At 37.1% G+C, this 27,723-nt stretch overlaps 1 protein-coding gene across 8 annotated transcripts in view; it reads left to right on the top strand.

Annotated features, from left to right (window-relative positions):
- Positions 1–27,723, top strand: part of FAF1 (Fas associated factor 1) — a 494,094-nt gene that overhangs the window by 199,592 nt on the left and 266,779 nt on the right. For all 8 annotated transcript variants that reach the window (XM_073789929.1, XM_019937835.3, XM_073789930.1 and 5 more), the window contains one exon: positions 22,851–22,942. In XM_073789929.1, the coding sequence (XP_073646030.1) occupies positions 22,851–22,942 (92 nt within the window). The remainder of the gene's footprint in view (positions 1–22,850; positions 22,943–27,723) is intronic.

Raw genomic sequence — 27,723 nt, forward strand, 5'->3', positions numbered from 1 at the left:
TCAGGCTCTACTTCTGATTCTAGTTCTCTTGCTATTTGCACCACATCGGCAGTTACTACCTCCACTGAAGTCTTGAACTCCTCAAAGTCATCCATGAGGGTTGGAATCCACTTCAAACTTCTGTTAGTGTTGGTATTTTGACCTCTTCCCATGAATCATGACTTTTCTTAATGGCATATAGAATAGTGAATCCTTTCCAGAAGCTTTCAATTTACTTTGCTCAGATCCATCAGAGGAATCACTGTCTATGGCAGCTATAGCCAAATGAAATGTATTTCTTAAGTAATAAGACTTGAAAGTTGAAATGACTCCTTGATCATGGGCTGTTAGCAGGCATTAAAACAACATGAATCTCTTTGTACATCTCCGTCAGAGCTCTTGGATGATCAGGTGCAGTGTCAGTGAGCAGTAGTAGTTTGGAAGGAGTCTTTATTTTCTGAGCAGTGGGTTTCAACAGTGGGCTTAAAATATTCAGCAAATCATGTTGTTGTCAGATGTGCTGTCGTCCAGGCTTTGTTTTTCCATTTATAGAGCACAGGCAGAGTAGATTTACTGTAATTCTTAAGGGCCCTAGGATTTTCAGAATGGTAAATGAATATTGGCTTCAGCTTAAACTCACTAGCTGCATTAGCCTCTAACAAGAGAGTCAGCCTGTCCTTTGAAGCTTTGTAGTCAGGCATTGACTTCTCTCTAGCTATGAAAATCCTAAATGGCATCTTCTTCTAATATAAGGCTATTTTATCTATATGAGAATCTGTTGTATACTGTATTTACCTTCATTAATTATCTTAACTAGATCTTCTGGCTGACTTCCCATAGCTTCTACCTCAACACTTGCTGCTTCACCTTGCATTTTCTTGTCATGGAGACGGCTTCTTTCCTTAGCTGCATACTTCTGTAGCTTCCTCACTTCTCTCAGCCTTCATAGAATTGAGGTAGGACCTTGCTCTGAATTAGGCTTTGGCATAAGGGAATGTTGTGGTTAGTTTGATCTCTGCAGAGCTCTAGAACTTACTACATGTCACCAACATGGCCAGTGTCTTATCATTTGGGTACTCACTGGAGTAGCACTTTTAATTTTCTTCGAGAACTTTTCCTTTGCATTCACAACTTGGATAATGTTTGGTGCAAGAGGCCTAGCTTTTGGCCTCTCTTGGCTTTTGACATGCTTTCCTCACTATGCTTAGTCATTTTCAGCTTTTGATTTTAAAGTGAGAGACATGACTCTTCCTTTCACTTGAACACTTAGAGGCCATTGTAAGGTTATTAATTGTCCTAATTTCCATACTGTTGTGTCTCAGGGATTAGGGAGGCCCAAGGAAATGGAGAGACAGTGGAATGGCCAGATGGTGGAGCACAACAAGAAACACACAACAAGAAACACAACATCAAGTTTCTTGTCTTATATGGGCAATGTTCATGGTGCCCCCAAACAGTTGCAATAGTAACATCAAAGATCACTTGATCACAGATCACCATAACAGCTATAATAATAATGGAGATTGAAGTTTTGTGAGACTTACCAAAATGTGGCACAGAGGAATGAAATTAGGAAATGTTATTGGAAAAATGGCTCCAATAGACTTTCTGGTTGCCACAGATCTTCAATTTCTAAGAAATGCAGTATCTGCAAAGTGCAATAACATGAGGTAGGCCTGTAATAGTAAATAACACTGTACTTTCCCAAGGTCACATATTTAGCAATTACTGCTGAAAATTAGGAAGTAAATTCCAAAAGACTTCTGTGCAATCAGAATAGGTCATTTTATTATAGATGTTTTTTGATTACTTTGGGCTTAATATTATGCTAAGTTCTTAGGCTCTGCGTAAATAAGACATTCGTTATCCCAGAAGACTCCATGGTCTATCTAGATAGAGGGAGGAAGAAGACATGGAAATAACGGACACTCATTCATTCATTCATTCATTCATTCACACACACACATACATATAATACACATTACCTCCCATACACCAGCCACTATGCTCACTCTCCTTAGTTCCGTACGACGCTTATCACAACACTGTGAGGCAGATGTTATTATCCGCCTTTCGACGATGAATAAACAGAGGCTCAGAGAATTCCTGAACCACAAATTCAGTCTTAAATGAATCTAGAATTCATGATCTTTCCAATAAAATAATGTCTATTATGAAAATACATGCAGAATGCTATGAGAATATTGAAAAGGAAGCAATTCAATTTTAGTTGGTGACGTGGGAGTACGGGAAGGGAATAAATTCAGTTGTAAGATTGGTGAGGAAAGATTTCAGAGAGGGACCAGGCTATGAAATACGAGTTAAAGTATGTCATGTGGGCAAAGTGTGGGGAAGTTTATTCTAGGCAAGGAAAAACACAGAGGCAGGAATCATAATGGTGTGTCTGGAGGAATATGCAGGCATGAGCATAAAGTTGGGGTTGTGGTCTTCAGTTAGCCGAAAAGTCCACTTAAATAGAACTTCTCCTTTTCTATCAGTGACAGTTTCATGCTACAGTTCCCTCTCCTGAGCCTACCGCAGTCCCCGCCTCTGCTCTTTTATACTCATTGACTTACTTATTTTCACATTACCTTGACATAGCCAGAACCTGTATCCCCATATTATAGACATGAGAACTGACATAAGAGAATAAGTAAGTGAGTTCATTGGTTCATGGAGATTAATCGATATGGAGGGAGCTGTAAAAACTAGTCGAGCTGACCACGAAGTAAGCAGTCTTTTCCACATTTTTGTCTTAGGGTTATCTAGTGTGTGCTTAAATTCTTTTAGCAGTGGGATGCTCATTAATTTTAAGGCAATAATTCCATTGTTCAGTGACTCTGACAAAAATTTTATAAATAAAAACGCTGTACCTCAACCACATGCAAAACAGAGGTATCGTTAAATGTATTAATTTTTTAAAATTTTTATTTATTTTTAATCTTTATTGGAGTATAATTGCTTTACAATGGTGTGTTAGTTTCTGCTTTATAACAAAGTGAATCAGTTATACATATACATATGTTCCCATATCTCTTCCCTCTTGCGTCTCCCTCCCTCCCACTCTCCCTGTCCCACCCCTCCAGGCGGTCACAAAGCACCGAGCTGATCTCCCTGTGCTACGCGGCTGCTTCCCACTAGCTATCTGCCTTACGTTTGGTAGTGTATATATGTCCATGCGTCTCTCTCGCTTTGTCACAGCTTCCCCTTCCCCATATCCTCAAGTCCATTCTCTAGTAGGTCTGTGTCTTTATTCCTGTCTTACCCCTAGGTTCTTCATGACATTTTTTTTTCTTAAATTCCGTATATATGGGTTAGCATACAGTATTTGTCTTTCTCTTTCTGACTGACTTCACTCTGTATGACAGAATCTAGGTCTATCCACCTCATTACAAATAGCTCAATTTCATTTCTTTTTATGGCTGAATAATATTCCATTGTATATATGTGCCACATCTTCTTTATCCATTCATCCGGTGATGGACATTTAGGTTGTTTCCATCTCCTGGCTATTGTAAATAGAGCTGCAATGAACATTTTGGTACATGACTCTTTTTGAATTATGGTTTTCTCAGGGTATATGCCCAGTAGAGGGATTGCTGGGTCATATGGTAGTTCTATTTGTAGTTTTTTAAGGAACCTCCATACTGTTCTCCATAATGGCTGTACCAATTCACATTCCCACCAGCAGTGCAAGAGTGTTCCCTTTTCTCCACACCCTCTCCAGCATTTATTATTTGTAGGTTTTTTGATGATGGCCATTCTGATCGTTGTGAGGTGATATCTCATTGTAGTTTTGATTTGCATTTCTCTAATGATTAATGATATTGAGCATTCTTTCATGTGTTTGTTGGCAGTGTGTATATCTTCTTTGGAGAAATGTCTATTTAGGTCTTCTGCCCATTTTTGGATTGGGTTGTTTGTTTTTGTGTTATTGAGCTGCATGAGCTGCTTGTAAATTTTGGAGATTAATCCTTTGTTAGTTGCTTCGTTTGCAAATATTTTCTCCCATACTGAGGGGTGTCTTTTGGTCTTGTTTAAGTTTTCCTTTGCTGTGCAAAAGCTTTGAAGTTTCATTAGGTCCCATTTGTTTATTTTTGTTTTTATTTCCATTTCTCTAGGAGGTGGGTCAAAAAGTATCTTGCTGTGATTAATGTCATAGAGTGTTCTGCCTATGTTTTCCTCTAAGAGTTTGATAGTTTCTGGCCTTACATTTAGGTCTTTAATCGATTTTGAGCTTATTTTTGTGTATGGTATTGGGGAGTGATCTAATCTCATACTTTTATATGTACCTGTCCAGTTTTCCCAGCACCACTTATTGAAGAGGCTGTCCTTCCTCCACTGTACATTCCTGCCTCCTTTATCAAAGAAAAGGTGACCATATGTGCGTGGGTTTATCTCTGGGCTTTCTATCCTGTTCCATTGATCTATCTTTCTGTTTTTGTGCCAGTACCATACTGTCTTGATTACTGTAGCTTTGTAGTATAGTCTGAATTCAGGGAGCCTGATTCCTCCAGCTCCGTTTTTCGTTCTTAAGATTGCTTTGGCTATTCGGGGTCTTTTGTGTTTCCATACAAATTGTGAAAATTTTTGTTCTAGTTCTGTGAAAAATGCCAGTGGTAGTTTGATAGGGATTGCATTGAATCTGTAGATTGCTTTGGGTAGTAGAGTCATTTTCACAATGTTGATTCTTCCAATCCAAGAACATGGTATATCTCTCCATCTATTTGTATCATCTTTAATTTCTTTCATCAGTGTCTTATAATTTTCTGCATACAGGTATTTTGTCTCCTTAGGTAGGTTTATTCCTAGATATTTTATTCTTTTTGTTGCAATGGTAAATGGGAGTGTTTTCTTGATTTCTCTTTCAGATTTTTCATCATTAGTGTATAGGAATGCAAGAGATTTCTGTGCATTAATTTTGTATCCTACTTTACCAAATTCATTGATTAGCTCTAGTAGTTTTCTGGTAGCATCTTTAAGATTCTCTATGTATAGTATCATGTCATCTGCAAACAGTGACAGCTTTACTACTTCTTTTCCGATTTGGATTCCTTTTATTTCCTTCTCTTCTCTGATTGCCGTGGCTAAAACTTCCAAAACTATGTTGAATAAGAGTGGTGAGAGTGGGCAACCTTGTCTTTTTCCTGATATTTGTGGAAATGGTTTCAGTTTTTCACCATTGAGGACGATGTTGGCTGTGGGTTTGTCATATATGGCCTTTATTATGTTGAGGAAATTTCCCTCTGTGCCTACTTTCTGGAGGGTTTTTATCATAAATGGGTGTTGAATTTTGTCGAAAGCTTTCTCTGCATTTATTGAGATGATCATATGGTTTTTCTCCTTCAATTTGTTAATATGGTTTATCACATTTATTGATTTGCATATATTGAAGAATCCTTGCATTCCTGGAATAAACCCCACTTGTTCATGGTGTGTGATCCTTTTAATGTGCTGTTGGATTCTGTTCGCTAGTATTTTGTTGAGGATTTTTGCATCTTTGTTCATCAGTGATATTGGCCTGTAGTTTTCTTTCTTTGTGACATCCTTGTCTGGTTTTGGTATCAAGGTGATGGTGGCCTCGTAGAATGAATTTGGGAGTTTCATCCCTCTGCTATATTTTGGAAGAGTTTGAGAAGGATAGGTGTTAGCTCTTTTGTAAATGTTTGATAGAATTGGCCTGTGAAGCCATCTGGTCCTGGGCTTTTGTTTGTTGTAAGATTTTTAATCACAATTTAAACTTAAGTGCTATTGATTGGTCTGTTTATATTTTCTATTTCTTCCTGATTCAGTCTTGGCAGCTTGTGCATTTCTAAGAATTTGTCCGTTTCTTCCAGGTTGTCCATTTCATTGGCATAGAGTTGCTTGTAGTAATCTCTCATGATCTTTTGTATTTCTGCAGTGTCAGTTGTTACTTCTCCTTTTTCATTTCTAATTCTGTTGATTTGAGTCTTCTCCCTTTTTTCCTTGATGAGTCTGGCTAATGGTTTATCAATTTTGTTTATCTTCTCAAAGAACCAGCTTTTAGTTTTATTGATCCTTACTATCGTTTCCTTCATTTCTTTTTCATTTATTTCTGATCTGATCTTTATGATTTCTTTCCTTCTGCTAACTTTGCGGTTTTTTTGTTCTTCTTTCTCTAATTGCTTTAGGTGCAAGGTTAGGTTGTTTATTCGAGATGTTTCCTCTTTCTTAAGGTAGGATTGTATTGCTATAAACTTCCCTCTTAGAACTGCTTTTGCTGCATCCCATAGGTTTTGGGTAGTCGTGTCTCCATTGTCATTTGTTTCTAGGTATTTTTTGATTTCCTCTCTGATTTCATAGGTGATCACTTCGTTATTAAGTAGTGTATTGTATAGCCTCCATGTGTTTGTATTTTTTACAGATCTTTTCCTGTAATTGATATCTAGTCTCTTACCGTTGTGGTCGGAAAAGATATTTGATACAATTTCAACTTTCTTAAATTTACCAAGGCTTCATTCGTGACCCTAGGTATGATCTATCCTGGAGAATGTTCCATGAGCACTTGAGAAAAATGTGTATTCTGTTGTTTTGGGATGGAATGTCCTATAAATATCAATTAAGTCAATCTTGTTTAATGTATCACATAAAGCTTGTGTTTCCTTATTTATTTTCCTTTTGGATGATCTGTCCATTGGTGAAAGTGGGTTGTTAAAGTCCCCTGCTATGAATGTGTTACTGTCGGTTTCCCCTTTATGGCTGTTAGTATTTGCCTTATGTATTGAGGTGCTCCTATATTGGGTGCATAAATATTTACAATTGTTATATCTTCTTCTGGGATCAGTCCCTTGATCATTACATAGTGTCCTTCTTTGTCTCTTCTAATAGTCTTTATTTTAAAGTCTATTTTGTCTGATATGAGAATTGCTACTCCAGCTTTCTTTTGGTTTCCATTTGCATGGAATATCTTTTTCCATCCCCTCACTTTCAGTTTGTCTGTGTCTCTAGGTCTGAAGTGGGCCTCTTGTAGACAGCATATATATGGGTCTTGTTTTTGTATCCATTCAGCCAGTCTGTGTCTTTCAGTGGGAGCATTTAATCCATTTACATTTAAGGTAATTATCGATATTTATGTTTCTATTTCCATTTTCTTAATTGTTTTGGGTTTGTTATTTGTAGGTCTTTTCCTTCTCATGTGTTTCTTGCCTAGAGAAGTTTCTTTAGCAGTTGTTGTAAAGCTGGTTTGGTGGTGCTGAACTCTCTCAGCTTTTGCTTGTCTGTAAAGGCTTTAATTTCTCCATCAAATCTGAATGATGTCCTTGCTGGGTAGAGAATCTTGGTTGTAGGTTTTTCTCCTTCATCACTTTAAATATGTCCTGCCAGGCCCTTCTGGCTTGCAGAGTTTCTGCTGAAAGATCAGCTGTTAACCTTATGGGGATTCCCTTGTGTGTTATTTGTTGTTTTTCCCTTGCTGCTTTTAATATGTTTTCTTTGTATTTATTTTTATTTTTTTTACGGTACGCGGGCCTCTCACTGTCGTGGCCTCTCCCACTGCGGAGCACAAGCTCCGGACGCGCAGGCTCAGTGGCCATGGCTCACGGGTCCAGCCGCTCCGCGGCATGTGGTATCTTCCTGGACCCGGGCACGTACCCGTGTCCCCTGCATCGGCAGGCGGACTCTCAACCACTGTGCCACCAGGGAAGCCCTGTATTTAACTTTTGACAGTTTGATTAATATGTGTCTTGGCCTGTTTCTCCTTGGATTTATTCTGTATGTGACTCTCTGTGCTTTCTGGACTTGATTAACTATGTCCTTTCCCATATTAGGGACGTTTTCAACTATAATCTCTTCAAATATTTTCTCAGTCGCTTTCTTTTTCTCTTCTTCTTCTGGGACCCTTATAATTCGAATATTGGTGCGTTTAATGTTGTTCCAGAGGTCTCTGAGACTGTCCTCAGTTCTTTTCATTCTTTTTTCTTTATTCTGCTCTGCAGTAGTTATTTCCACTGTTTTATCTTCCAGGTCACTTATCTGTTCTTCTGCCTCAATTATTCTGCTATTGATCCCATCTAGAGTATTTTTTAATTTCATTTATTGTGTTGTTCATCGTTGCTTGTTTCATCTTTAGTTCTTCTATGTCCTTGTTAAATGTTTCTTGCATTTTCTCTATTCTGTTTCCAGGATTTTGGATCATCTTTACTATCATTATTCTGAATTCTTTTTCAGGTAGACTGCCTATTTCCTCCTCATTTGTTAGTTCTGGTGGGTTTTTATCTTGCTCCGTCACCTGCTGTGTGTTTTTCTGTCTTCTCATTTTGCTTATCTCACTGTGTTTGGGGTCTCCTTTTTGCAGGCTGCAGGTTCGTAGTTCCCGTTGGTTTTGGTGCCTGTCCCCAGTGGCTAAAGTTGGTTCAGTGGGTTGTGTAGGCTTCCTGATGGAGGGGACTAGTGCTTGTGTTCTGGTGGATGAGGTTGTATCTTGTCTTTCTGGTGGGCAGGCCCACATCTGGTGGTGTGTTTTGGGGTGTCTGTGTACTTATTATGATTTTTGGCAGCCTCTCTGCTAATGGGTGGGGGGGTTGTGTTCCTGTCTTGCTAGTTGTTGGCATAGGGTGTCCAGCACTGTAGCTTGCTGGTCGTTGAGTAAAGCTGGGTGTTGGTGTTGAGATGGAGATCTCTGGGAGATTTTCGCTGTTTGATATTACGTGGAGCTGGGAGGTCTCTTGTGGACCAGTGTCCTGAAGTTGGCTCTCCCACGTCAGAGGCACAGCACGGACTCCTGGCCGCAGCACCAAGAGCCTTTCATCCACAGAGCTCAGAATAAAAGGGAGAAAAAGTAGAAAGAATGGAAGAAAGGAAGAAAGGAAGGAAGGAAAGAAGAAAGAAAATAAAAGAAAATAAAATAAAGTAAGATAAAGTAAAATAAAGTTATTATAATAAAAAATAATTTTTAAGAAAAAATTTTTTTAGAAAAGTAAAAGCAAACAAACAAAACAAAAAAACCGGCGGATAGAACCCTAGGACAAATGGTGAAAGCAAAGCTATACAGACAAAATCTCACACAGAAGCATACACATACATACTCACAAAAAGAGGAAAAGGGGAAAAAATAATAAATCTTGCTCTCAAAGTCCACCTCCTCAATTTGGGATGATTCGTTGTCTATTCAGGTATTCCAGGGATGCAGGGTACATCAAGTTGATTGTGGAGCTTTAATCCGCTGCTTCTGAGGCTGCAGGGAGAGGTTTCCCTTTCTCTTCTTTGTTCGCACAGCTCGCGGGGCTCACTTGATTTTGGCCCCGCCTCTGCGTATACGTCGCTGGAGGGCATCTGTGTTTTGCTCAGACAGGACGGGGTTAAAGGAGCAGCTGATTCGGTAGCTCTGGCTCACTCAGGCCAGGGGGAGGTAGGGGCATGGTGCGGGGTGAGCCTGCGGCGGCCCAGGCTGGCAGGACGTTGCACCAGCCTGAGGCACGCTGTGCGTTCTCCTACAGAAGTTGTCCCTGGATCCCGGGACCCTGGCAGTGGCGCGCTGCACAGGCTTCCTGGAAGCGGGGTGTGGATAGTGACCTGTGCTCGCACACAGGCTTCTTGGTGGCGGCAGCAGCAGCCTTAGCGTCTCACGCCCGTCTCTGTGGTCCGCGCTGGTAGCCGCGGCTCGCGCCCGTCTCTGGAGCTCCTTTGAGCAGCGTTTTTAATCCCCTCTCCTCACGCACCAGGAAACAAAGGGAAGAAAAATTCTCTTGCCTCTTTGGCAGGTCCAGAGTTTTCCCTGGACTCCCTCCCGGCTAGCCGTGGTGCGCTAACCCCCTGCAGGCTGTATTCATGCCGCCAACCCCAGTCCTCTCCCCGCGCTCCGACCGAAGCCCGAGCCTCAGCTCCCGCCGGCCCCGCAGGTGAGCAGACAAGCCTCTCGGGCTGGTGAGTGCTGTTCGGCACCGATCCACTGTGCGGGAATCTCTCCGCGTTGCCGTCAGCACCCCTGTTGCTGTGCTCTCCTCCGCGGCTCCGAAGCTCACCCCCTCCGCCACCCGTAGTCTCCACCCGCGAAGGGGCTTCCTAGTGTGTGGAAACCTTTCCTCCTTCACAGCTGCCTCCCAGTGGTGCATGTCCCGTCCCTATTCTTTTGTCTCTGTTTATTTTTTCTTTTGCCCTACCCAGGTACGTGGGGAGTTTCTTGCCTTTTGGGAGGTCTGAGGTCTTCTGCCAGCGTTCAGTGGGTGTTCTGTAGGAGTTGTTCCACGTGTAGATGTATATCTGATGTATTTTCTGAGAGATGAGAAGTGCTTCCAGACACCAGAACTCCAGGCTAAGATCAGAGGAACAGGACAAGGTTGCTTACATTTCCCTTGAAATGGCTGCTAGTGTTGGAGGGTCTCCTGCAGAGGCCGGGAGTGGCTCTGTTTCACCGTGGGGACAAGGACACTGGCAGCAGAAGTTCTGGGACGTACTCCTTGACGTGAGCCCTCCCAGAGTCTTTCATTAGCCCCACTGAAGAGCCCATGTTGGCAGTGTTCTTTATTTTCGTTGTGGTGGTGGTTTTACAGGAGTATACATTTGTCAGGTACCATCTCGTCAAACTGCCTCTTGGATAAGTTCAAGTGCATTACCGTAGCACATATACCGTTTCTTATCTGGTCTTATCCTACCTTTCTAGCCCTACTCCTTTCCTTCCCTTGTAAGTACCTAGTTCTGATTTCATTGTATGCCTACTATGTGCCAGGTGCTCTTCTAGTCATTTAAGGATAGGCTTGACATTAAAATGTTTGTTAAGCTCTTACGGTAAGCAGCTTCAGGGGTTAAAAAAATACAGTCCCCAAAGGACAAATTAAGCAGTTGGGTAGTATGACAGAAAGCCACCACCTTTAGACAGAAGTGATTATTAAGGTAAACTAGTATGAAGCAGTAGTTCTGTGGCAAAGCTGTGGATTATGGAGAGTCCACAGCAACATCTAGCTGGTACCAACATGCTTGATAGCTAAGCCATTTCTTCTATTCCTCCATCCCTCTCATCTTCAGATTCTATCATTTATTAAACTCCATAGGAGTGCTTCTAATTTTATATGCATAAAAATCACCTTGGGAAGGGAATGGGGGATTGATTAAATGTATAAGTCCTGGGCCAAATACTATAGATTTAGATTCTAATTCTATAATGGGATAGAGCCCACAAATCTGCATTTTTGAAAACAAATAGTACAGGTGATTCTGATGAAATTGAAGAACTATGTCTTAAGAAACATTGCTAAAGAGTCTTTTTCACAGATTACTGTCTTGTGCGTCACCTTTTCCATTTTCAACATAAGCAGTTTATACTTTCCTTCACTTTTTCTTATCTTGCTGTTTTAATACCCTCTGCTAATAGGTTTCCTCTTTTCTGTTTCCCATTCAATTCTTCGCTCTACTGCTAGATTTTCTTGCTTAAAATGAATGAATAACAAGTTCCTCAATATACATGGTTGCAATCTGGCACTTAGAAGAAAGACTTTCAACAGTTATTAGTTGCTTTGTTCACTCTTTCTTTCTTGAGTCCTAGGATAGAAATTGCCTTCCTCTGTTTTTGAATAATTCATTTCCAACCGCATTCCTGCTCCATTGTTTGTTGTAGAAAATTTATGAAATGGACAAAAGTGTGGAAAAAGTAAAAATTACCAGTAATTCTACTTTTAACTACAGTTAGCATTTTGCTGCATTTACTTCCAGTTTCATTCTATGTCTGTTGTATAAATCTATGTTTTACAAAATTGAGATAGACTATATTTGATGCTTTAGAAATTGCTTTTTTTTACTTGTAGTATTATATCATCATTTTCCATATTTTAAAATACTCCTGAAGCACACAGTTTTTAAAGCCTGTACTATGATTTATCGTAGCATTTTCCTTTTGCTGGTTATTTTGAGCTCCCCTCCATTCCTGATCTCTCACTATAACATACTGCAGTGAAGTTTGTTGAACCTCAGTGATTATTTTTCTACATAGAGATGCCTAGAGGTGCAATTCTGCATGAGAGGGGATGCACATTTTAAAAGTTTTAGATATATTCTACCAAATTACTCTTTAGAGAAGTCTTATTTTAAATTGCCATCAACAGTATACTAATTTATAGTCTTGCCAGTAGTTTGTGATATTAAAAAAACAAAACCAACAAAGACCTCAAGAGATCGGAGTATAAAACTCTTAGAAGAAAATATAAGGGAAAGCTTCATGGCATTGGGTTTGGCAGCAATTTATTGTATATGATACCAAAATACAGGAACAAAACAAAAAGTAAGTGAATCAGATCTCATCAGAATTCAGAAGTTGTGCATCACAGGATGCTATCCATAGAATGAAAAAGCAACCTACAGAATGGTAGAAGATATTTTTGAACCATATATCTGATAAGGGACTAATATCCAGAATATATAAAGAACTCATACAATTCAACAGCAACAAAAAACAACCCAAATAAAATTGTTCCCACTACAAAAAAGAAATGATAATAATGTGATATGATAGAGGTGTTAGCTAATACTACAGTGGTAATCATATTTCAATGTATAAATGTATCAAATCAACCCATGTATACATTAAACTTACACAATGGTTATATGTCCATGATATCTTAATAAAAAAAATTTTTTAAATGGGCAAAGGACTTGAATAGTTGTTTCTCCAGAGAAGATATACAGGTGACCAGTAAACACATGGAAAGATGCTGAACAACGTGAATCACCAGCAAAATGCAAATCAAAACCACAATGAGATACCACTTCATACCCCTTAGAATGACTGTTCTAAAAAACAACCAAACAAACAAAAAGTAACAAGTGTTGGCAAGGATATGAAGAAATTCGAACCCTTGTGCATTGCTGGTAGGAATGTAAAATGGTGCAGCTGCTGGAGAAAGAGTATGGCAGTTCTTTAAAAAAATTAAACATAGAATTACCATATGATCCATCAATTTCACTTTTGAGTATATACCCCAAATAAATGAAAGTAGGAACTTTTACAGAAAAACAGAACAAAAAGTAGAAGCAACCCAAGTGACCATCAACTGCTGAATGGATAAGCAAAATGTGGTATGTACATACAGTAGAATATTGTTCAGCTTTAAAAAGGAATGGAATTCTGCTATATACTACAACATGGATGAATGTTGAAGACACTATGCTAAATGTTTCATAAGCCAGATGCAACAAGGACAAATATGTGTTATACCACTTACAAGAGATACCTATAATAGTCAGATTCCAGCAAGTAGATAGTGGTTACCAGGGGCTGGGGGGAGGTGGGAATGGGGAGTTATTTAATGGATACAGAGTTGCACTGTGGGCTGATGAAAAGTTTTGTAGATGAATAGTGATGGTGGTTGCACAATGTGGAATGTACTTAATGTCACTGAACTGTACACTTTAAAGTGGCACATTTTTATGGTATGTATCTTTTATTACAATAAAAACGAAAAGAAAAAAAAAGCTTTGTCAGTTTAGAAATAAATGGTATCTTATGTTTTCAGTTTAGTTTTCTTTTACTACTCAGTTAATACACTAGGTTTATTGGCTCTTTTGTATGTAAGTTTATATGTTTCTATTGTGACTTTCTTTTAAATTTTTTTAAAATTTATAAGAATTTTTTATATATTAATGAGATTATCCTTTCATCCATTACTTGTTTAGCAAATATTTTCCCCATTTATATTTTCATTTTATTGTGCTTTTCAAGATACAGAAGTTTTTTTATTTTTACAGTATTGGACTTTTCCTTCACAGTTTTTCTTCCTGTTTGTGCTTAGGAAACCCTTCCCATTCAGACATATTACTCACTTTCTGTATTTTCCAAAGTGCTTAACTTAGTGCCGTACACATATTGGGTAGAATGTGAACGTGAGGTTTTAGAACTGGAAGAGCCCTTAGAGGACATTTAGTCTAAATGCTTTATTTTACAGGTATGTAAACTTAAAACTCAGGGAGGCTGCCCTGCCATGGTAGTTAGTAGCAGACTCCAGAACAGCCAGTCACTGTCTTTTGACTTTTAGCCCAGTCTGTTATCCACTGAACTAAAACAATTCTGCTGTATGGATAGTGAGCACAGAGTGTCTTTATTTGGGTAAAGGTTCTACAATACAAGAAGCAAAGAGGTAAACAGGAAACAAAGTTTCTAATGAAAAGTGTTTGATAATCTTTACTGATCATTATGCCTCATAAATGACTGGAACTTTTTCTCCCTGTAAAATTATTTTAAATACCTCCCTTACATGTTAGTTATAATCATTAGGTTTCTTTCTGTATTAAGGGGAACATTAATATTTAGGAAAAAAAGACTTCTGTCTTTTAATCTTACAGACACAATTAAACATCAGCCTTTATAGCAATCTGATGGAGTGTTTTGTGTGCATTGTTGGGTATAATCTCAAATCCTGTAGGACCCATTGACACACTGTAAATAACCTAAAAATGAGTAGCGTTTTCTGGAATCCTTTTGTTTCAGACTGCCTACATATGCACATATTTATGATTCTTGTTGATAATTATAGGTGTTACAGAAATGATCTTTTTGTTTAAATTTATATGTTTGAGCAGCAAGATATACAAGGGCTGCATCTTTGACCATCTGAGATGGGAAGGTATAGAGGGAAAAGCAATGGAACATTGCCTTGTAGTCTTTGCCATTAACTTACTACTTGTTCTTGGGTAAGTCATATCCCAGAATGATTTTAAACAGCCTCTGAGCTGGGTCCTTTCTAGCCCTGAAAGTCTAATGTTGTTGCTTCTGCTATAGAATCTTAATCTGATTTTTCTCAAAAGAATAGTTTCACAGTTGAAACAAGTGTTTGTAGGGGTTGGTGGCTTATAATGTTTAAAGTAAGGAAATGAATGGAGGCAGTAGAAGATTTCTGACATTACAAAAAATGTGATTTGAACAAAGGAGGAAGAAATTCGCTTTTGAGAATTGTGCTTGAGAAAAATCCACATGATGCATTATTTCTCATTTTGTTTTTTCTAGGTGACAGGTTTGATTTTCTTGTGTCTACTGGTAGACTAAGTCTCATTTTTCTTTGGGGTTGGTTCTTACTTTTTGGTGCCATGTTGTGTTGATATTTTTTAATTAAAAAAAATGGAACAAGGCGTCATTAATATGAAATGTATTCTTAGCTTTTTAAAAAAAATTAATGTGGAATTTGAGGCCCAGAGAGGGCCTATAAATTGGCTCAGTAATTAATAGTTACTTAGTGATAGAATTGGGATAATGCTTTTGAACCTAGTGATCATTACTTTTGTACAGTCAGTCTCAAGGAATCCCCCAAATTTCTGAACTATACTTTTGAGAATCACTGCTTTAGATGCACCAAAATAATGTCATAAAGATGTCTCAAAAGGCTCAGCCTATATGTATGAAATGTAAGGACCTGTCAAAATAAACTTCTACACTCCTTAGGGTCAAACCATTAAATGCAGACCCTCATTAATGTAATTTTCATAATGTCTTGCGTTCAGTCAAAAACTAGGAGACGTGAGAAGTAGCAAAATGTGACCCATAGCCTGAATAAAAATTAGAAAATAAAACCATATTCATAAATGGCAAAAATAATGGAATTAGGAGAATTTTAAAACAGCTGTTATAAATATGTTTAAGGATTTAAAAGAAATCAAGAACTTGAATAAAGAATTGAAAAAAACCCGCAAAAAAAAAAAAAAAGAATTGAAAAAAACCAAAGGAAAATTCTAGAGCTAAAATTTAAGATCTGCAATAAAATATTTACCCTGAAGGATTTAACAGATAGATGCTATTAAAGCAAAGATCAATGAATTTGAAGACATGGCAATAAAAACAGTGTACAGTGAAGTACACACAGCAAAAATACAGGGGAGAGGGCAAAGGACGGAGCTTAAGTGACCTGTCATGAAATAAAAAGTGGCCTAATATATACGTGATTAGATTCCCCCAAACAGAGGGGCTAATAGAAAGGGGGAAATTTTAAAGAAATAATAACAGAAAACACCCCCAATTTGATGAAAACCGTAAACTTACAGATCTAAGAAGCTTAGTAACTCCAAGTAGGAGTAACTCAAAGGAAACCACATCATATTAAAACTGCTGAAAATCAGTAGTAGAAGAAAATTTAAAGTAGCCAGAGGTGAAGAGACAAAGACACATTCCATATAGGGAAAAAAAGAAGATTTAAAAATAATGACTACAGACTTCTTATCAGAAGCAGTGCAAGCCAGGAAACAATTTGGTGATATTTCTAAGTGCCAAAGGAATAAAATGTCAACCTGGAATGCTATATCCAACAAAAATATCTTTCAGAAATGAAGACCAAATAAAGATTTTTTTTCACACAAACAAAAACTACAAGAAATATTAAAGGAAGTTCCTCAGGCCGAAAGAAAATGATACCAGATGGGAAATTAGATTAGCACAAAGAAATGAGAAGCACCAGAAATGGTAACAATTTGGGTATATACAAAATATTTTCTTTCTTTTTAATTTCTTTAAGAGATAAATGACATTATAAAGTAAAAGTAAGAGCAATGTATTGTGTGTTTTGTAAATTATGTAGAGATAAATGTATGAAAACAATGCAAAGAATAGGAAAGGGGAAAGGAAGTATGCTGTTGTAAGACAAGTCCTGTGTTACTTGAAGGTGGACTCTGTGAAGTTGAATAGGCATATTCTAAACCCTAGAGTAATCACTAAAAATAAAACACACATAATGGTTATTAAGTCAAGGTTTGAAATGAAATGGAATATCTAAAACTGTTCGATAAATGCAAACGAAGGTAGAAAAAGATGATAAAAGAAAAAAAATCAGGACAAATAGAAAACAAATAAGACTATAGATAATTACAGTAAATATAAATGATCTCACATCCTTATGAGAAAGGTAGAGATTGTGAGACTGGATAACAAAGGAAAACCAATTATATATGTACAAGAAACCCACTTTAAGTATAAAGCATAAGATTGAAACATACATATAGGAAAATAGTAATCAATATGTATGTTATATTAACAACATTATGCTATCATGCTAATATTAAGTGATGTAGACTTCTGGACAAAGAATATTATGAGGGATAAATGGGGACATTTCATAATGATGAAAATGTCAATTAATCACAAAGACGTAAGTATCCTAAATATGTGTGTATATAATAACAAAAGCTTGAAAGTATGTGAAACAAAACTAATCAATAGAACTGCAGTGAGAAAAGAACAAATCCACAATTATAATTGGAGATAACATTCCTTTCTTATAGTAATGTGCAGAACAACAGACAGAAAATATAAACAGAATATCAACCAGTTCGACCTACTTGAAATGTGTAAAATGCTTCTCATAACCATAGGAAAATACGTATTCTTTTCTCATGCATTTGCAACATTCATTAAGGTAGAAAATATGCTCAACCATTAAACAAGTCACAGTGACTTAAAGTGACTTAAAAATCATGTGAGGTATATTCTCTGACAACAGTGGAATTAAAATAGAAATCAAAGGAATCTGGAAAATCCTGATATATTTGGAAATTAAACAGCATACTTCTAAGTAAACCATAGGTCAAAGAAGAAATCACAAAGGAAATTAGAAAATATTTTGAACTGAATTGTGATGGAAACGTGGCATATCAATGTTTGTTTGATGCTAACAAAGTGGTATTGAGATGGAAGTTTATGGTTCACATGCTTAATTACAAAAGAAGGTAGTTCCAAAGGCAATGATCAAAGCTTCCAGCTAAGAAATAGGAAAAGTGTCCCTACCCCACCCCAGCCCACCCTTCTGCTTGCAGGAACCAGATTTACCTTCACCAGCTAGATTGGAAAACCTCATAATTCATAGAGGATAGAATACAGTTGACCAATGACCTCATTCTTTGGATAGAATACAGTTGACCATTGAACAACACTGGGGTTAGGGACACCAACCTTTTGCACAGCTTAAAATCCACATATAACTTATAGTCAGGCCTCCATGTACGCCATTCCTCTGTACCTGCATTTCCTCACTCACTGATGCAACCAACTGTGAATTGTATAGTACTGTAGTATTTACTATTGAAAAAAATCCATGTATAAGTGGACCCCCACAGTTCAAACCTGTGTTGTTCAAGGGTCAGCTGTACTCAGAAGGCTCTTGCCTCAGTAGTGTCAAGATAAGCCGTAGATTAAATGCTGCACAGGTGGTACCAACATCTTAAAAGCAAAGACCCAAAAGCACTGAACTGTTTCCAGGTAACTTAACTGCCTCCCAGAGCAAAGCTCAGTATATTTATAGGAATAAAAAACATTCAGCACCCATCAAGGTAAAATTCACAGTGTCTCGTATCCAGTAAAAAATCGCCAAGCATACAAAGAAGGAGAAAAGCCGGCCCATACTGAGAAGAGAAATCAATTAACCAAAAACAACCCAGAATTGACATAGATGTTGGAATTCTCAGATTAAGGACATTAAAACAGTTATTATAGCTATATTATGTTCAAAAAGAGAGAGGAAGGATTTAAAATCATAAGTAATTGAAAAAGTAAAAATAACCCAAATCAAATGTCTAGAGGTTAAGACCATGATGTCTTGAGATGGGATTAATAGAAGATTAGATATTCAAGAAGAAAAGATTAGTGAACTTGAAGACATCACAGTAGAAACCAGTTTGGAAAAGAGTTTGACTGTTTCCTACAAAGTTAAAAATACACTGGCCATCCCTCTCTTAGGTATTTACCCAAGAGAAATGAAATCGTATGTCCATCAAAGACGTGTATGTTACTGTTCATTGCAACTTATTTGTAATAGCCTCAAACTGTGGAAAACACAACATGTCCATAACCAGTGGGTAGATAAACAAATTGTTGTATATCCATACAATGGAATACTACTTAGTAATAAGAAAGGGATTATCATTACGTGTAACAATGTGGAAGAATCTCAGACAATATATTTTGAGTGCAAGAAGCCAGATTTTAAAAGAACATTCTGAAATTCCTTCTATCTAAAATTCTGTATAATTCAAGCTAATTCACAAATCAAATCACTGGTTCCCTGGAGATATGGTAGGGGAAGTGTGGAGGAATTAACAAGGGGCATAAGAAAAGTGTTAGGGGGAGGTGAATAAATTCATAATCTTGATTATGATGGTGGTTTCACTGGTATATTTGTCAAAACTTACAAATTGTGGATTTTAAATATGTGCAGTATTTTATATCAATCATAATAAAGCTGTTAAATTTTTTTGAAAAGAGCAAATCAAACCTTAAGTAAGTATGGAAAGAAAACAAATCATACACATGCACACAGAAATCAATAAAGCAGAAAATGGATAAACAGTGGAGAAAATGAACAAAACCTAAAGCTGTTTTTTGAGATCAGTTAAATTGATAGTTCTCTTGCTAATGTGAATAAGAACAAGAGAGAAAACACAAGTTAATCATATTGAAAATGAAAGGTACCTACAGACATTGAATGGATTATAAGACAACATTAAGAGCAAATTTAGGCTGGTAAATTTAAAGGTTACATGAAACATTAAAAAGGTAGAAAAACTCTTTTTAAAGGTGTAAGTTACTACAGCTGACAGAAGCAAAAATTTAAAGTCTGAGTAACTCTACATTTAATATATAAAGTTATTGATAGTTAACAATCAAAACCTTTCCCCGAAAAAACCCAAGCCCAGATGGCTTCACTGGTAAAGTTTGTCTAATATTTAAGGAAAAAATGTTAGCAGTCATTCACAAATAGAGAAAGATGAAATGTTGCCTAATTCATTTTATGAAACCAGCATTAACCCTGATACTAAAACCAGACAAAGACATTACAGGAAAAGGAAACTATTACAGACTATTTCTTACAACCATAGAGGCAGAAATCATTTACAAATATTTGTAAATTGAATTCATTAAATATAATAAAAGTATATACATATGTATATAATATAACTCACGGTCAAGTGGGCTTTACCCAGGACTATAAGGCTTGTTTAACAATTTGTACGTAGTCCATTATTGTAGTTCACCATATATTAGTACAATGAATGAAAAAATTCATTTGATCATTTCAATAGATGGAGGAAAAAGCATTTCACAGTACTTAACAACAATATTTAAAATTTCGTGTTTTTTGTTTTTAAATAATTAAACTCGCAGCAAAGTAAGAATGGAAGGAAACAATCCCATGAGAGTTCTCTTTTCTCCGTATCTTTGCCGCCATTTATCTCTTACTTTTTGACGGTAGCCATTCTAACAGGTATGAGATGATACCTCATTATGGTTTTTGGTTTGCATTTCCCTAGTGACTAGTGATGTTGAGCATCTTTTCATGTACCTATTGGCCATTTTTTTTTTTTTTTTTTTGCGGTACGCGGGCCTCTCACTGTTGTGGCCTCTCCCGTTGCGGAGCATAGGCTCCGGACGAGCAGACTCAGCGGCCATGGCTCACGCGCCCAGCCGCTCCGCGGCATGTGGGATCTTCCCGGACCGGGGCACGAACCTGTGTCCCCTGCATCGGCAGGCGGACTCTCAACTGATGCGCCACCAGGGAAGCCCCCTATTGGCCATTTTTATATCTTCTTTGGAAAGATGTCTAATCAAGTCCTTTGCCCATTTTTAATTGGAGTATTTGGGGGTTTTTTGGCTGTTGAATTATATGAGTTCTTTATATATTTGGGGTATTAAACCCTTATCAGATATATGGTTTGCAGTCAGTGGACTGTTCCTTGATGACATCTGCATATCTTCTCAGTTTTCGAAGTAACATACAGGAGTGCCATCTCGTGTTAAGATCTTTGGAGTCAGGCAGACCTGGATATAAAAACTGGCTCTGAAACTTGCTGCATTCTAGCGCTTCACTGCCCTAAAATATTTTGGATATTCTTGAAACAACTATTTATTGAGAACCTATACTGGCCAGATACTATGCTAGACACTTATGTGTGTATTACCTTAATTAATATGACTTAAAGCTAACAACCTTTTTTTGAGTCCATTTTATGTATTGGACACATAGTAACACAAAGTATTTTCCATTCCGTATGTCATTTAATACAGCAACCCAATGAAGTATTGGTACTATAGTTATTATTCCTACTTTAGAGAAGAAGAAATTGAGACCAACAGAGAAGAATTTTTTGAATATGAGGAACTCAGGTTGCTGTCATGGCTCTGGGTTTGTTTTCTATTCTTTTCTACCTGTGGAACAAAAGACTTTTTTGTATTATATGTTACCCAAGCTTACTGCAAAGACTAACTGGGACTTTAACTTAAAGTCTCTTTTTGTTTTTCCTTTCCTTTAGGTTATGAATGCTAAGGGTGTCTCCAAGAGTTTAAGCAGGAAGTGTCAGGTGAAGATAAGTTTCTAAGAGGAAAGCACTGGGCAGGCTTGTAAGCGCATAAGCCCAGTTCCAGATAGGTACAGCTTTAGAAATAGCAACCTTAGTCACAAATGAAAAGGCAGTGTTTATATGTATTTGGTAAAAGAAGTATGGCTCACCTTTCTCTCATTTCCATGAACAGAACAATCCTTTGTCAGCAGTGATATTTTTGAAGGTCAAAGTTGACAAATTTTGTGCTTCTAAAATATAATGTTGAATCAGAATTCTTTTTATGATGTTTAATCGCTATCCAAAGTGCCTAGATAGGAATTTTCTTTAGGAAAGTAAAAATATGTCACTAAGGCCATGAAGGGTTTGATTGTAGCTTTGCTTGCTTAGGCAGCTGTGCTTCCATAGAACTTGTGTAGTGTAAGCTTCACCCGCCATCTTTTCCTTTATCGGCATGGAATTACTTTTCTTTTAATGTATAGTATAATCATTTTCTGCAGTGTTCAATCACTTAATATAAATGAAATTGAATTATGTGTTAATCTATAATTATAGACTAACCAACCTAATAAAAGCATATATATGAAATATTTGTACATTCTGATTTAATGATCTGTTTATTATACTGTAGTACCAGAAATTAGCTGGTTAATTTATAAGTAGACTCGATTCCTGAAAAGTAATTTGTGGAGTACTGGGAAAATTGTGATTTCTCCCTGTTTCTCATTAGCATCATTTTCATTTTTTCCTTTTTACCTTTTGGTCTTTGTCTTCACTGAATAGAATATCCTGGCCTTTGATTTGGCTCTCCTTCACAACCCAGCTATACTTCAAGTTTGGTTTAAATGCAGCTGTATTTCAAGCTGGGTTTAAGTCTCATCTGTCTCACAAAACTTTCTCTGACTATTTGATCCACCATAATTTTTTTTCTTTTCTGAAATTCTGCTGCTTTTCTCTTCAGCACAGTTTAAATTGTCTTCTAGATTATATACATTGACTTTATTATTTTTTTCCAGCTACATTCATGGATGTTATCTCCTTTCACCCTTGAACCCTAGAGGTAGATAAGATAGGCAATATTATTCCCCATTTTATAGATGCAAAAAATCTTATCTTAGAGGTAGATGAGATAAACAATATTATTCCCCATTTTATAGATCCAAAAAAAAAAACAGGTAAGTTATTTGATTTCTTCAAGATAAGACTTCAGCCCACGTCTTCATTCCACAATTTGCTTTCCCTATACTATAATGCCTCAAGTTTTGTACTTTACCGACTACTCCTACCATATGCTGAGCACATATAAATATTATCAGTTGGTTTAAAATAGATTATTTCCTTTCAAACCCCCAATCACTGGTATCTGTTTCTTTTTAAAAAGGTACTTAAGTAATTGTGGAGTCTTTTATCATAATGGTGGAGCCTTAGTTCTTCAAAGGCACAACATGTTGTATGATCAAGATTTGAAGTTTGGACTACTGAAATTTTTCATATGCATTCATCAGACAGATGTCATTGACTGTGGACCATATGCCTAATATTAATGCTAGCTCTGGATATGAACAAATATTTATTGCATTATTTTGTTAGTAATATCTGGTCTCCTCTTTTTCGTACAGGAGAAATTAAACAGATTCTAGAAAATGAACTTCAGATACCTGTGTCTAAAATGCTGTTAAAAGGCTGGAAGACTGGAGATGTGGAAGACAGTGTGAGTTTAGTAACTGCATAAAAATAAAAGAAAATTAAGTTATGCTATTGACTAAATGATGTATAAAATTGTTTTTTATTAATGTTGTTACATATGTCAGTTGTAGGTTTGGTAATAGTAGCTGAGTTTAAGGAATCAGCAAACAATGTTTTTCAAGCTAAAACATTTTCATAGTAAACCAACAACAGTTTTAAGTGAGTTAGATATGTAAGTGGCATGTTTTTCCTACTTCTAACTATTTTATAGGAGTTAATTTGACATTCTTTTTTGAGAGCTTTTACATTTTTCTCAAACCTCATATGATGTCAGTATCAGTAAGTGCCTTGGAATAATAATTTTTTTCTTAACATCTTTATTAGAGTATAATTGCTTTACAATGGTGTGTTAGTATCTGCTGTATAACAAAGTGAGTCAGCTATACATATACATAGATCCCCATGTCTACTCTCTCTTGAGTCTCCCTCCCACCCTCCCTATCCCACCCCTTCACGTGTTCACAAAGCACCAGGCTGATCTCCCAGTGCTATGCAGCTGCTTCCCACTAGCTATCTGTTTTACATTTGGTAATGTATATATGTCTATGCCACTCTCTCACTTTGTCCCAGCTTACCTTCCCCCTCCCTGTATTCTCAAGTCCATTCTCTATGTCTGTGTCTTTATTCCCATCCTGCCCCTAGGTTCTTTAGAACCTTTTTTTTAAGATTCCGTTTATATGTGTTAGCATACAGTATTTGTTTTTCTCTTTTTGACTTACTTACTTCACTCTGTATGACAGACTCTAGGTCCATCCAGCTAACTCAATTTCATTTCTTTTTATGGCTGAGTAATATTCCATTGTATATATGTGCCACATATTCTTTATCCATTCATCTGTTGATGGACACTTAGGTTGCTTCCATGTCCAGGCTGTTGTAAATAGACCTGCAATGAACATTGTGGTACATGACTCGGTTTTTTGTTTTTTTTTTCTTGCGGTACACGGGCCTCTTACTGCTGTGGCCTCTCCCGTTGCGGAGCACAGGCTCCGGACACGCAGGCTCAGCGGCTGTGGCTCACAGGCCCAGCCGCTCTGCGGCATGTGGGATCTTCCCGGACTGGGGCATGAACCCGTGTCCCCTGCATCGGCAGGCGGACTCTCAACTACTGCGCCACCAGGGAAACCCTACATGACTCTTTTTGAATTACGGTTTTCTCAGGGTATATGCCCAGTAGTGGGATTGCTGGGTCAAATGGTAGTTCTATTTTTAGTTTTTTAAGGAACCTCCATACTGTTCTCCATAGTGGCTGTATCAATTTACATTCCCACCAACAGTGCAAGAGGGTTTCCTTATTCTCCACACCCTCTCCAGCATTTATTGTTTGTAGATTTTTAAATGATGACCATTCTGAGTGGTGTGAGGTGATACCTCATTGTAGTTTTGATTTGCATTTCTCTAACGATTAGTGATGTTGAGCGTCCTTTCATGGGTTTGTTGGCAATCTGTATATCTTCTTTGGAGAAATGCCTATTTAAGTCTTCTGCCCATTTTTGGATTGGGTTTTTTGTTTTTTTTGATATGGAGCTGCTTGAGCTGCTTGTAAATTTTGGAGATTAATCCTTTGTCAGTTGCTTCATTTGCAAATATTTTCTCCCATTCTTAGGGTTATGTTTTTGCCTTGTTTATGGTTTCCTTTGCTGTGCAAAAGCTTTTAAGTTTGATTAGGTCCCATTTATTTATTTTTGCTTCTTATTTCCATTTCTCTATGAGGTGGGTCAAAAAGGATCTTGCTGTTATTTATGTCATAGAGTGTTCTGCCTATGTTTTCCTCTAAGTGTCTGGCCTTCCATTTAGGTCTTTAATCCATTTTGAGTTTATTTTTGTGTATGGTGTTAGGGAGTGCTCTAGTTTCATTCTTTTACATGTAGCTGTCCAGTTTTCCCAACACCACTTATTGAAGAGGCTGTCTTTTCTCCATTGTATATTCTTGCCTCCTTTATCAAAGATAAGGTGACCATATGTGCGTGGGTCTATCTATCTCTGGGCTTTCTATCCTGTTCCATTGATATATATTTCTGTTTTTGTGCCAGTACCATACTACGTTGATGACTGTAGCTTTGTAGTTGGTCTGAAGGAAAGGAGCCTGATTCCTCCAGCTCCATTTTTCTTTCTCAAGATTGCTTTGGCTATTCGGGGTCTTCTGTGTCTCCATATAAATTGTGAAATTTTTTGTTCTGGTTCTGTGAAAAATGCCATTGGTAGCTTGATAGGGATTGCATTGAATTTGTAGATTGCTTTGGGTAGTAGAGTCATTTTCACACTGTTGATTCTTCCAATCCGAGAACATGGTATATCTCTCCATCTGCTTGTATCATCTTTAATTTCTTTCATCAGTGTCTTATAGTTTTCTGAATACAGGTCTTTTGTCTCCTTAGGTAGGTTTATTCCTAGGTATTTTATTCTTTTTGTTGCAATGGTAAATGGGAGTGTTTCCTTAATTTCTCTTTCAGAATTTTCATCATTAGTGTATAAGAATACAAGGGATTTCTGTGCATTAATTTTGTATCCTGCTGCTTTACCAAATTCATTGATTAGCTTTAGTAGTTTCTGGTAGCATCGTTAGGATTCTCTATGTATAGTATCATGTCCTCTGCAAACAGTGACAGTTTTACTTCTTCTTTTCTGATTTGGATTCCTTTTATCTTTTTATCTTCTCTGATTGCTGTGGCTTAAACTTCCAAAACTATGTTGAACAATAGTGGTGAGAGTGGGCAACCTTGTCTTTTTCCTGATATTTGTGGAAATGGTTTCAGTTTTTCACCATTGAGGACGACGTTGGCTGTGGGTTTGTCATATATGGCCTTTATTATGTTGACCTAAGTTCCCTCTATGCCTGCTTTCTGGAGGTTTTTTACCATAACTGGGTGTTGAATTTTGTCAAAAGCTTTCTCTGCATCTATTGAGATGATCATATGGTTTTTCTCCTTCAACTTGTTAATATGGAGTGTCACACTGATTGTTTTACATATATTGAAGAATACTTTACATCCCTGGGACAAACCCCACTTCATCACGGTATATGATCCTTTTAATATGCTGTTCGATTCTGCTTACTAGTATTTTGTTGAGGATTTTTGCATCTATGTTCATCGGTGATATTGGTCTGTAGTTTTCTTTTCTTGTGACATCTTTGTCTGGTTTTTTTATCAGGGTGGTAGGGGCCTTGTAGAATGAGTTTGGGAGTGTTCCTCCCTCTGCTATATTTTGGAAGAGTTTGAGAAAGATAGGTGTTAGCTCTTTTGTAAATGTTTGATAGAATTCGCCTGTGAAGCCATCTGGTCCTGGGCTTTTGTTTGTTGGAAAGTTTTTAATCACAATTTCAATTTCAGTGCTATTGATTGGTCTGTTTATATTTTCTATTTCTTCCTGGTTCAGTCTTGGAAGGTTGTGCTTTTCTAAGAATTTGTCCATTTCTTCCTGGTTTTCCATTTTATGGGCATACAGCTGCTTGTAGTAATCTCTCATGATCCTTTGTATTTCTGCAGTGTCAGTTGTTTCTTCTCCTTTTTCATTTCTAATTCTATTGATTTGAGTCATTTTCCCTTTTTTTCTTGATGAGTCTGCCTAATCGTTCATCAATTTTGTATATCTTCTCAAAGAACCAGCTCTTAGTTTTATTGATCATTGCTGTAGTTTCCTTCATTTCTTTTTCATTTATTTCTGATCTGATCTTTATGATTTCTTTCATTTTGCGAACTTTGGGGTTTTTTTTGTTCTTCTTTGTGTAATTGCTTTAGGTATAAGGTTAGGTTGTTAATTTTGAGATTTTTCTTGTTTTTGAGGTAGGATTGTATTGCTATAGACTTCCCTCTTAGAACTGCTTTTGCTGCATCCCATAGGTTTTGGGTAGTCGTGTCTCCATTGTCATTTGTTTCTAGGTATTTTTTGATTTCCTCTTTGATTTTTTCAGTGATCTCTTGGTTATTTAGTAGCATATTGTTTAGCCTCCATGTGTTTATATTTTACAGTTTTTTTCCTGTAATTCATATCTAGTCTCATAGCATTGTGGTTGGAAAAGATACTTGACATGATTTCAGTTTTCTTAAATTTACCAAGGCTTGGTTTGTGACCCAAGATATGATCTATCCTGGAAAATATTCCATAAGCACTTGAGAAGAAAGTGTATTCTGTTGTTTTTGGATGGAATGGCCTATAAATATCAATTAAGTCCATTTTGTTTAAAGCTTGTGTTTCCTTATTTATTTTCATTTTGGATGATCTGTTCATTGATGAAAGTGGGCTGTTAAAGTCCCCTACTATGATTGTGTTACTGTTGATTTCCTCTTTTATGGCTGTCAGCATTTGCCTTATGTATTGAAGTGCTCCTATGTTGGGTGCATAAGTATTTACAATTGTTATATCTTTTTCTTGGTTTGAGCCCTTGATCATTATGTAGTGTTCTTATTTGTCTCTTGTGAGAGTCTTTATTTTAAAGTCTATTTTATCTGATATTAGGATTGCTACTCCAGCTTTCTTTCGATTTCCATTTGCATGGAATATCTTTTTCTATCCCCTCATTTTCAGTCTGTATGTGTCCCTAGGTCTGAAGTGGGTCTCTTGTAGACAGCATATATACAGTCTTGTTTTTGGATCCATTCAACCAGTCTGTGTCTTTTGGTTGGAGCATTTAGTCCATTTACATTTAAGGTAATTATCAGTATGCATGTTCCTGTCACCACTTTCTTAATTGTTTTGGGTTTCTTATTGTAGGTCTTTCCCTTCTCTTGTGTTTCCTGCCTAGAG

Source organism: Tursiops truncatus, chromosome 1 (genome assembly GCF_011762595.2).
Source record: "Tursiops truncatus isolate mTurTru1 chromosome 1, mTurTru1.mat.Y, whole genome shotgun sequence".
Taxonomy (NCBI): domain Eukaryota; kingdom Metazoa; phylum Chordata; class Mammalia; order Artiodactyla; family Delphinidae; genus Tursiops; species Tursiops truncatus.